The 12,516-nt window shown below is 38.4% G+C and overlaps 1 protein-coding gene across 5 annotated transcripts in view; it reads left to right on the top strand.

The window, feature by feature from the left end:
- The window catches only part of CDK14 (cyclin dependent kinase 14), a 621,136-nt gene that overhangs the window by 518,077 nt on the left and 90,543 nt on the right, over positions 1–12,516 (top strand). For all 5 annotated transcript variants that reach the window (XM_066353824.1, XM_066353828.1, XM_066353826.1 and 2 more), the window contains 2 exons: positions 4,351–4,490; positions 11,685–11,828. In XM_066353824.1, coding sequence (XP_066209921.1) covers positions 4,351–4,490; positions 11,685–11,800 — 256 coding nt within the window. In that variant the 3' untranslated portion in view covers positions 11,801–11,828. The remainder of the gene's footprint in view (positions 1–4,350; positions 4,491–11,684; positions 11,829–12,516) is intronic.

The following is a 12,516-nucleotide window of genomic DNA, read 5'->3' on the forward strand; positions in this document are numbered from 1 at the left end:
ACATATCTTTCCTGTCGCCAAACAAAATGTCTGGGAACTAATGTAATGTTTGCACTTTGAGGTGCAACTTAAAAGAGAGAGCCTAAAAAAAGAGAATGGGAGTGAGCTCTTAAAGGATTTTTAGCAAAATATTTTGCTTGTCTTGTGCAAGATATATGGAATATGCCCTCAAAAAGAAAAGTTAGTTTCTGCTAGTGAACATATAGCTAATATTTTATATTCCTTTTGAACTGTGTGGTTTTATATTGGAATCCTTAACAGTTTGTCTTATTATGTAATTGATTAAAAGGTGCTGTGTATGGATATTAATTCAATCATATATGCTTATTGTATAGATGTATAATTATAGGTTTTGGGGAGAAATAACTAGTTAAATATCCCTCAACTTGTAAAAACTCAGTGTGAGAGTTTAACCATCTAAGTAAATATTGAAATGCAAAAAAAAAAAAGGTTAGAAGTAATTACTAAGCACATGGAAATAGAATGAAAGATAACTTCTAAAAGAGAAGGTGGAAATGCTGGTTTCAAGAATTCAATCCAAAAGAAAGAAGAAAAAGAAAAGATAAAGCAGGTCAAAATAGAATACAAGATTAAAATGGTAGCAGTAATTTAAATATATCGGCAATCATAAAATGCAAATGGGTAAATTTTCTTCTTAGAAGATGAGGATTGTTTAATTGAAAAAGTTTTAAACCCAGCTATGTAGTATTTATGAGACAACTTAAAATTATGGATATAAAGAATTAAAAGAGGGTTATAAAAAGTATATCCAGCAAATATTGAATAAAAAAACTGAATTCATTAACTTAATATGAGATAAATAATGAACTTTAGTTCAGAAAATTTTATTAAAGAGAAAAATGGTCACTACAGAAGGATTAATGGCTTTATTTACCAGGAAGAAATAACAGTGCTAGATTATTCTGCATTCAGTTACTCAGTTTAATAAAACAAAGATTGATGGAATTACAAGAGAGAAGTTTTAACAATCTACCATCACAATGAGAAATTGCAAACAACAGCCACAATCATTGTTACATTCTGATAAATTACGCCTATGGCTTGGGGTAAAACTTCCACATAGATATCCTGGAAATGTCATATCTCAGACAACTCAGATGAACTCAAAAAAGGGTTCTGGTAATGACAAAAACTCTGATGTTGAAAACGCATGTAGAGAGAATAAAAGTGGTTCTTGAAATGCAAGTGAGAAAATAATAAACTTTCTAAATTAAAAATTTATATATATATAATTTATATATCTGTGCATAAACTGAATTTCACAAATAAGCCTTTGATTGTTTCACCAATTAAAGTTTAGTGAATTTGGGAGATGAGAAATGAGATTGTCTTATATTAGTGAATTCTTTATATTTAGGTATATATGTATAAAATTTAAATGTGATCAGCAATCTATTGCAAAAGCAAAGATACAACTACAAATATACCGTATTTTTCACTCCATAAGACGCACCTGACCATAAGACACACCTAGGGTTTTGAGGAGGAAAATAAGAAAAAAAAATATTCTGAACCAAATGGTGTGTTAAAATATTCCATAAAATACTACCATATTTTTTGCTCCATAAGATGCACAGGCATTTTGCCCTCCACTTTTTTGGGGGAAAGGTGCTTCTTATGGAGCGAAAATACGGTAATTCTTTGAAATAGTGAATGTAGCAGAGTCAGGACTAAAACTCAGATCTCATCTCAACCTGGCACTGTTCTCTTTTATCAAGGCTACATAAAATGGATACCAATGTGTTTTTCACTATGATTACATATAAACTATATATTCAATATAAGTGGTTTTTTACTATCAAGTCTACCTATTTCAAACTTTGAATTTGATATTTTAAAAATATTAATGAAAAGTTTATAATAGTGAGATTGTCTTAGGAAGAGGGAGGAATAATTTGGATGTCCTTGGCCCCTCTTAAAGGAAAGGGGAAAAACTATAGACCAGTGGTAGCCAACCTAGTCCCTACCGCTCACTAGTGGGCGTTCCAGCTTTCATGGTGGGCGGTAGCGGAGCAACCAAAGTATAAATAAAAAGATAGATTTAACTATAGTAAGTTGTTTTATAAAGATTTATTCTTCCAAACTTAGCGAAAATCCTACATAAAATACTTGGTAAGTAATTATTATTATATGCTTTAACTTGCTGTAACTCTGCTGTGTAAATTTTATAAAGTAAAGTTACTTCCCTACACTATAAATCACCATTACTGTGGAACTGGTGAGCGGTTAGAAAATTTTACTACTAACAGAGATACAAAAGTGGGCAGTAGGTATTGTATAAAAATGTTGACTACCGCTGCTATAAAGCATCTTGACAATGCCTCTTTTTCCTGTGGACAGTTTTCTCTTTGTTACACAGAGACGTTTAAAATGAATTCACTGATCAGTTTTAGCTGCCATTGCACCAAACACTGAACCCAACAATGGACCTTCATGTGTGAAGACTTAGAGAGATGATCTCTTAAATTGGATCTTTGGAGTACTATTTTTCTTTGTTCTTTTCCCTTTCTCTTCCTCTACCCAAGTTCATTGCTTCCTTTCCTCTTCCCTACTCCCAATCCTCCATTCCCTCATAACAAATTTAAATCAATACTAAAACATACCTATAGTAGAGGACTGGGGAGAGCTGGCCATTGAGGAAAGATGTTTATTGGCTAATTGTGTGTTTAGTAGCTTTAGGGCTTTTGAACAAATACCCACCCACTGGCAGGTGCAAGTTGGTTCACAGTCTTCTGGGTGCCTGTGAATCTACTTCTTGCACCTTGTTGCAGAAACACTGGAATCTGGGGGTAAAAGCATTTAGAAACAATGGCAAATGCAAACCACTTTATTTTTATTATTAATTTATTTTTTAATTTTTCAATTATAGTTGACATTCAATATCCTATTAGGTTCAAGTGTGTAGCATAGAGGTTAGACATTTGTATAACTTGGGAAGTGATCCCCCTAATAAGTCTTACCCACCTGGCACTATATATATCGTATTTCCCCACGTATAAGACGCTCCCATTTATAAGATGCACCTTAATTTGGGGGCCCAAAATTTGAAAAAAAAATATATTACATAAAGTTATTGAATTGAAGTTTTACTCACTATAAAATACAAACAACTCCTCATCACTGTCAAAACCCCCATCCATGAGCTTGTCCTCATCTGTGTCTGATGATGAATCACTGTCTTCATTTATTGCCTCGTCCTCAGTTCCCTCTATGGCATTTGAAATGCCACATGACTGTATAAGACACACCTACTTTTTAGACCCCAAATTTTTCGGAACAGGGTGTGTCTTATACAATACATGGAAAAATACGTTACGTATTTCAGTATTACTGACTATTGTCCTTATGCTATACCTTACATACCCCTAACCATTTTTGAGTTATAATTCTGGATAATTAAGCAACCCATAGCCTTCTCCGACTCCCACTTAGGTTCCTCTGTTATTAGGGACAGAACTACCTTATCGGACTAGCTTAAACTAGAGAGTGCAAAAGTGCTCGACACATGTTCAACTATCCATAAATGGTAGCCATTATTAGGAATACGTTTATTATTATTATATTAATTATCCAGGCTTTAATGCACTGAGCAGTGAGATAGAGACTCCGTGGAAAGCAAGGCTGGGCTGGGCTGTGTGGTCTGCTACGCATCTGAAAACTGTACCACATGGAAGACTTTACTCCTCTGCTTTTTTTTGGTAATCTTGAGACACATATTTTCTCTCTACTGTTGTTTTAAAGGTCATCTTGAATTGATTCAGCTCCATATGGTCTAAGCATATCCCCTTCGTTAATCTGCACGTTAATATTTTGATCGTTGACATTTGACAGTGTACTTATGCTGATAATTTTATGTTCAATATAAGAAAATGTGAATTCTTAAAGAAAAAGTAACTTTAGTAACTAGAGAATTTAATAGCAGTTTCATTTTAATTCTCCTAGTTATTTTGCATTAATTTTCTTATAAATGCATCCAGATGTGTATACAGTACATAGATTCTATGAACAGATTCTGGCAACTATTTGATAAATTATCATCTGTAACTTTCAACCTCTGGACCGAGTTCTAGCCTGAAAGTATCAACCCTTTGCTTAGAGTAGGAATATTTTAAATCAATGAGACTAAGATTACAAGAGTGAAAGCCAGTTTGGAGTAAGATGCTCTTAAGAACCAACGTGAATTCAGCCTCTGTTTATTTTCAGCAGGCAATTAAACTTGTTTTCTTGGCCAGGAATAAATAAGTACAGAAAAATTGGGTAAGCCTTAGGTCTTAATTAGTGGCATTTCATGTTTGGTCTGATTTCTCTCTTTTGTGCTTGTGTTTTCAGGCTCAGCTATGTGAATCATGCAGAGGATCTGGCCTCCAAGCTCCTACAATGTTCCCCAAAGAACAGACTGTCGGCACAGGCTGCCCTGAGCCATGAGTATTTCAGTGACCTGCCCCCCCGGCTATGGGAACTGACCGATAGTGAGTAGGACAGATACACAACATCCAATCAAAGCAGGGACATTCTTTTAGCATCTATGTGTGACATACATATAGAGAGATTAATTACAGTGTGTGTGTGTGTGTGTGTGTGTGTGTGTGTAGAGAGAGAGAGAGAGAGGATGAGAGAGGACACAGGGGAAGGGGGTAGTGCGTGTATATAGTTAGTGAAATCCTGCCATTCACACGCTAGCTTACCAGACACAGGAAGAAAATGGATTCCTTTTTTTGCTATCTCTGCTCTGCAGTCTGCAGCCGCCTGTCTTTGTATTTGATTATGTGAGCGTCCAAAAATATGATCTGAGCAGTCATAAAAGAAAGGGAAAATATGATTTACATATTTATGCATATGGTACTTTTTAACTGGCTGCAGCACAGAGGAGAAATGATTTATTTCTGTTTGATTCTCAGAGACCATCTTGGTTGTAACAATCACCTTAAAAAGGGCTGCTATGCAGTGAGCTGACAAATAGAGTTGGCAATTGGCTAATGCACTGAATTGACAAGGAAGAACTGAACACGTAATTCATTTTAACTACAAATGCTCTTGGTATTCGTACAGACAGATCTTCTCTAGGTCTCTTAAAACAAAACACATTCCTGGGTGGGTTTTTGTTTTGTTTTTACAAAAGTGTTCATATTTACACAGCCTCTTTCAATTACATTTTAAATATTTGGGGGAGGATTTATGGCTGGGAGGAGCTCCTCTTTCTTCCAAAGTGTGAAACAGAATTCTTGTGAAATTTCGCAAAACACTGTTGCAGTAAGAACATTTTTGTTCATTGGTGATACATTCTTTCCACATGCCAGTTAGAGATATTTCTTCTCATTCTCATTCTGACCGCCTTAAAATTAATATGCTGCAGCCTGACCAGGCGGTGGCGCAGTGGATAGAGCGTTGGACTGGGATGTGGAGGACCCAGATTCAAAACCCTAAGGTTGCCAGCTTGAGTGTGGCCTCATCTGGTTTGAGCAAGGGGTCACTTGGTCTGCTGTAGCCCCCCGGTCAAGGCACATATGAGAAAGCAATCAACGAACAAATAAGATGCCACAACAAAGAATTGATGCTTCTCTCCTCTCTCCCTTCCTGTCTGTCCCTCTTTATGTCTCCCTCTGTCTCGGTCACAAGAAAAAAATATATACTGCATACATTCATAGCTATTTATAATATGCTTATTAATCCTTGGGTCTACATCACTTGCCGTGGACATACATACAATAGTTATTTCTTTAATATTTTGGACTTTAGACTTTTCCTCTACTGTATTAGAGTCTCCTTGACAACAGTAACCTTTTTACTTTGGCTCTAAGTCATAAGTAATAGTTGCTTTTGGGTATGCCTACCCTAATTTTTTTTATGACCCCACAATTAATTTGAATTACTTTTCTTTACCCTAAAGTGACTATAGATATATAATTCACTACTCTCCCTCTACTTTGTAAATCTTATTTAACATTTTATGTTTATTTTATATTCTGCTCTACTTCCTTTCTAAAATTCTACCCACTGACCATTAAAACATCTATCCTCATTTAAAAGAAAGAATTAAAGAGGAACTCCCTATGGAAAAATAATGAATTGGTGACACATTCTTTTATACTGTAAAAAAAAAAAGATGCAAATGGGCTTATTAGTTTATGGCTCATCAAACTGAAACATATGGTTTGTTTCCCCATTTAGTATAACTTGTAACTTGATATCACTCATCCTTGGTGACATCTCAATCCCATCTGACTCCATGATTGCGTTTAAGCCAAGATTTTGATGGTCTACGAATTCTGAATTTGTAGTCGTACTTTTCTGTTAATATGGACTTATTACCCACTCGCCACTTAGTTTATCAGCCGGCGGTTGAATCCAGTTTCTATCAGTAAGGAAATGCCTGCACATTATCACGCGGGAGCAGGCTGCCAGCAGAGACAGCCTTGTCCCCATCGTTAACAAGCACAATGTATGCAGAACACCAGAGGGGAATTAAAACCACAAAAAATACCTCAGGGTGGTATTTTTAATATGAGAATTTAATTTGTAATTTCACAGATTAAGAATTTTGGCTGCATTAATCCCTTTATCAGCTCACAGCAGGCTATTCGCGGAAGCATAACCATAAGGTGATATTCATTGGCAGAAACACGTCTTTGCATAACGTTAAACATCAGGAGCAGTGAAACCTTTTGAAGGGGGGAGAATAAAGATGAAAAATCATTATATTTTTTAAGCAAGATTCTATTAAATGCCTCTGGTAACAATTTTGAGTTACAGATATGCTATTTCTGTGTCTAGTAGATAATCATTATGAAGCATAAATCCAGTCTCAAGAAAGGACAATCCAGTATTAAATACGACAGTCATTTCCATTTGGAAAAATGTGGTAGTCCTTGTAAACATGTTTACAAAACAAAGAATTCCGAGACGACTTTGGAAACTAGTTCTTTTAGGTGAAATGACTAGTATTGGTGACTGTTATCTGCATAGGTTAATATTCTGAAAAGTGTATTTAGAAATTCCTAGCATTCAATTTCCCATCAGTGTGGTGTCTTATAAAAGTTCCCCACCTGCAAATGGCAGTAGAGGTGGCAATACCCTCATGTGCTTCCTTTTATAGGAGTTTTGGTAGGATTTCCACCTGGAAGATATGTTGCAGGACCAATAAATGGATTGTCTTAGCGAACAGGTCATGGTTTAGATTCATCAGTTCCGGGAAGCTCACAGCATTGTCTGCTCAGACAGCTATAACAAAATGCCATAAACTGCGGGGCTTAAACAACAGACCGTTTCTTATAGTTCTGGGGGCTGGAAGTTCAAGATCAAAGTGCTAGCAAATTGGGTTCCTGGTGAGAACCTCTTTCTGACTTACAGAGAGCCACTTACTGGAGACTCCCATGGCAGAAAGGCGATCTCTTTGTCTCCTCCTGTTCTTACAGAGCCGCTAATCTCATCCTGAGAGCCCCACCCTCATGACCTCATCTAACCCTAATTTTACTCAAAGCCCATTTCCAAATACCATCACATCGGGGTTTAAGGCTTAAGCATATGAATTTGGGAGGACATAGTTCGGTACAGAGCACATACATTCTTAAAAACAGTTTATAGCATTTTAAAGAATGGCCACAAAAAGAAAAACATTCATACAAGCAGAAAGCATACCCAGACAAAAGGAGAAGAGTGGAACAAAACTAAGTTCAAGGTGGGCTCAAGCCTTCTTGGCCACTTCACCATGTCAGACCCTGAGAGAGGCGTATCAAGTGCAGGTAGAGCCTTGGTTACACAGAGCACTGAAACTTCATGGAGTATATAAAAATGAAGTTGTATACTTATGCCAGACTCTTATTTGCTTCGAAACAACACATAACAATAGAGTAGCTTTTTTTATTGTACTATTAACTTAAAGCCTCCCCAGCTTACTTAATATCACAATTTAAAACTAATATATTAGTGTGCCAGTGAGTCAGGAATTACACATTCATCTACAAATTTATAAAGCAAGAGTAATGGTCCAGTTACCTGGGGATCTCACAGTGAAAGCTGGTTCATTCTGGTGGCACCTCGTCATTCTCCCTCTGTCCTGACCCCCAGTAGCCCTGCCCCACTTCTTCACCAAGATTTAATTGCAGGGAAGTAAATGGAAGGCTGATTTAGAAGAAATTCATTACTTTTCCCAAACACACCATAGGGCGTTCTCCTGTGTATACTATCAAGTTACATAAATTATTGAGGCTGAACTACCCTTGTCAAAGTAAATGAACAAAATACCCTTCACAGCACAGAGTCCCTGGTTTTCTTGCATTCATTTGCTAATTCACAAAACTCAGATCTGCAATGAAAGAAGGCCAACAAATTGGTACAGTGTGAAGAGCCCTGAGCTGGGAATCGGCCCACCTGGATTCTAGCTCCGGCTCCGCTGTTAAGTAGCTGGGCAATTTTGGCCAAGTACCGCATTCTCTATGTGCTTCTGACTTCTCTCTTAGAGAAAGAGTGCTCCCTAAGGACCTATAATGTTTGTAGGTTTTCCCACATATTCCTAAATATTTTCTATATATTTAAATGGCATCTAAATTTATACCTAAATCCTAAACAGCATTATGCCATTAAATATATATATCCTAAAACAACATTATACCATTAGTCATTAATGTAGCTCCATGTCACCTTTTAAACTATAAACCAAGGGGGAGGAATGGCGGAGATATAAGAGGGATAAATGGTGGTGGATGAAGACTGAACTTGAGGGCGTGTCAGGCCAGGAGCCGCCACCCTGGCCATTCACAGGCAGGTTCCCGTTGGATTCGGGCAGATGGTAAAGAAATGGCGGAGTCGGAGGATGGTGGGCCATCCTGTTTATTGGTGTCTCACCAAGACAGGCAAGCCACAAGAGAAGCCAAGGGAAAAGCAGAAAACCAGCTTTTCCCATGAAGGGCAAGGGGTCAGGGAAGCCCCTACAATCGTGACAGCAGGAACTGAGAGCAAGCTCCTGGTCTGCCCCACTTTATAGTGTAGAAACCCAAAACCCTTAATCCAATATACAAATAAGGAAGTCTCTGATACAAGGTCACTTATCTGAGGCATAATTGGATTCCTCATGAGAGTGCACCACCCAGATCATGCAATCAGTCAACGTGTCGGGAAAAGCTTAATCTTAAAACTAAGCCTTGGGCTACAACGACCTGGCCTGTTTACAGCCTGTCCCCCACACCCAATACAAATCACAAGCAAGCAAACATATATTTATAATATATATCATATTTAAAAACTTATTTGACCAACAGGGCATGAACACACAATACACTGTACAGAGAGGTGTTGTACAATCGGGCACCTGAAACCTGTATATTTATGTTAACCAGTGTCACCCCAGTAAATTCAATTAAAAAAATAAAAACATAAAAGCACACTATTTCAAATGAATTTACTGTCTCAAATTTCTAGATTTCCATTGTCTTGTGAATCCGTTTGAAACCAGGCTTTTGCGCCCAAGACTCCAACACCACTGTTTTCAAAGTCTCTATCCATGGATCCTTCCCAGCCCTCATCGCGAGCCATCAGCAGAATTTAACACAACTGACCACCCTCTCACAGTAACATCTCCTTTAGTTGGATTCTGGGATGAGACTCTTCTGTGGTTTTTGTTTTGTCTTGATTTGTCAGGCTCCTGTGGATTTCTTCTGATCTGCCAGACCTCTCACTGTTAGAGTGCCCTGGGGCTTAATCCTCCATTCTTTCTATCTGTAGTCACTCCTTAGAGCCCAGATGATCTCATCCAATCTCATGATTTAAATATTATTATACATTGACAGCTTCCAAATTAGTATCTTTAGTCCCATCTTCCTTGACTCCAGATTGCATGTCCAGCTGACTATAAGCAGTCTGTGAGTCTCAAACGAGAGAGGTTCTGTAGGTTTGTTTTTAACTTGAATTTGTATATAAGTTGGAACAGGTACATTGATCTATTAAATGCAACTTAGACAGATGTTTGTCTTAACATAGTATTTATTTTTACCTTTCTGTGCATATAAATACTTAAACAGTTTTAAATCTGTAGAACCTATCTCATTTTTAACCCAGGGATTGGCTATACTCAGATTCTCCATTTGGCCGTCTTGTAGGCATCTCAACTTAGTGTTGCCAAAACGGAACCCCTGCCCTGGCTGTCTAGCTCAGTTGGTTGGAGCATTGCCCCGATGTCAAAAGTTGCAGGTTTGATCCCCGGTCGCAGCACATACTATAACAGATCAATATTTCTCTCTCTCTCTCAAATCAATAAATAAATTAAAAGAAAAAAAAAAAACCGAGCTCGTGATCTTTCCCCCCAGACCTGCTCCTTCTGTAGTTTTCTCCTTGTCAACAAATGGCAACATTGCTCTTCTAATTTGGGAAAGTATCTCTTTGAGTCCATCCTTTGTCACGGCCTACTTGCTTCTTCCACAGACCCTCTTTGTATTCAAAATATATCCAGAATCACCCCTCTCCTCACTTCTCCACTGCGATCACTGTGCTGACTCATATCATTGACTGTCTGCTTTCACCTGTATTCTTTTTATTTTTCTACTTTTAATATATATTTTTTTGTATTAGTATCAGGTGTACAACATAGTGGTCAGACAATCATATATTTTACAAAGTGCTTCCCTGATCTTTTCAGTACCCACCTGACACCACACATAGTTAGCACAATATTATTAACTCTATTCTTTAAGCTGGACTTTCCATCCCTGTAACTATTTTGTAAATGCCAAGCTGTACTTCTCAATCCCTTCACCTTTTCCACCAAGTTCCCCACCCCCTGCCCATTCTGTATCACCAGTCTGTTCTCTGTATCTATGAGTCTCTTTCTGATTTGTTTGTTTTTGTATCGTTCTTTAGATTCCACATATAAGTGAAGTCATATATTTGTCTTTCTCTGACTGGTTTACTTCACCGAGCATAACACTCCCTAGGTTCATTCATGCTGTTGCAGATAATAAGATTTCATTCTTTTTTGTGGCTGAGTAATATTCCACGGCATATGTATACCACAGCTCTTTTATCTACCTGTCGCCTGCATTTTTAAAATAGCCTCCTAACTGCCTTGCCTGCTTCTCTTGCCTGGCTTCCCGGGAGAGTCGGCTCTTGCTGTTTCCTCTCTCTGCATTTGTACTCTGCTTCCCCCACTCAGACAGGGCTTTCCCTCACACCTCCTTTGGGTCTCTGCTCAGAGGCACCTACTTCCGCCCCAGCATGTCCAGTTCCTCTCCTTTGATTTATTTTTCACAGTGACACTTAATACTGGTTGATATTGTGTATTTGTTTGTCTTCATCTGTCTCCCCCCCAGTGGAATCTACAAGAACAGGGATCTCTTTTCATTCTGATCTATGCACAGCAGGGTTCCTAAGTCCTGGGACAGTATGAGGCTCAATAAATGTTTCCCTAATGAATGAATGTGTTGCACATAACACAAAATATGTTGTTATCGTTGGCTGAGCTGTGATTCTGAGGGGAAAGCAGACTACCTTGTCATGTGTGTGTGAACCTCGGTCAGTGTGGGTGGCTGTGATTACTGGACTCTCAAAGGCCCGTACAGACCATAACGTTCCATGTGCTACACATCTCAAATCACATCTCAATATTGCTTTTTAAAAAAAGAGACCATAAATGTATCAATAAATATATAAACGGTCACTTTTTATTCTACCCACAGTGTCTTCTATTTTTACCATCCCCAATGTGAGATTGCAACCGGAATCTGGAGAAAGCATGCGGGCCCTTGGGAAAAACAATAGTTATGGCAAAAGTCTATCAAACAGCAAGCACTGATGAGCACAGTGTTCTCAAGACAGCACAGGTAAGATGACCCACTTTACTTGGGAAGCAACATCGAGCACATATCAAATAGGTCTTTTAAATGAAGTGTTTCAGATTCATTTTCCCCCATCTGATAAGTTCCTCGTGTTCATTATGGTATTCATCACAGATTCTCCTGCGGCTGGTGCAGGCAGTTATTTGCATGTTTTCGGGCGCTTCTGGATTCCAGCCAAAATGGTACATCATTTATATAGTCAGGAGCAAGCCATTTAGTCATAAGCAGATCATTTTACCTGTTCACACATTCTCCACTGAGGTGAGAAAAAGGTTAACTTTGGGCTGTATCTAAGCCACAGATCTGCTTTGGTTGACCCATACAATTTTTAAAAATTAGTTGCTTGCCTTTTAAAATGGGATTTCAAAGTCTGGAAGTCTGGCTTTTCTTGAGGAATCGGCAGCTGTGCGATGCTATGCGCGCTGTCCCGCCGGAACTGGAGTCTGAGTGGTGGGCAGCCTCCCTCAGAAGGGGCACAGGTACTCCCTGGCTTTGCTCAGCTGCCGTGTGGGCCACGTCACTTATTTCTGATTCCTCCAGGCCCCTGGTCCAGACCTTCTCGTGGCGAAGCTTTCCTTCCTCTCCTGTGTGGTGCTCTGACCTCTACCATTCTGCAGGTCGGGAGCATAATCTAAACAAGGGATCTCAGGACCTGTCAGCCTGTCCCAGTCGT

Source organism: Saccopteryx leptura, chromosome 12, assembly GCF_036850995.1.
Source record: "Saccopteryx leptura isolate mSacLep1 chromosome 12, mSacLep1_pri_phased_curated, whole genome shotgun sequence".
NCBI lineage: Eukaryota > Metazoa > Chordata > Mammalia > Chiroptera > Emballonuridae > Saccopteryx > Saccopteryx leptura.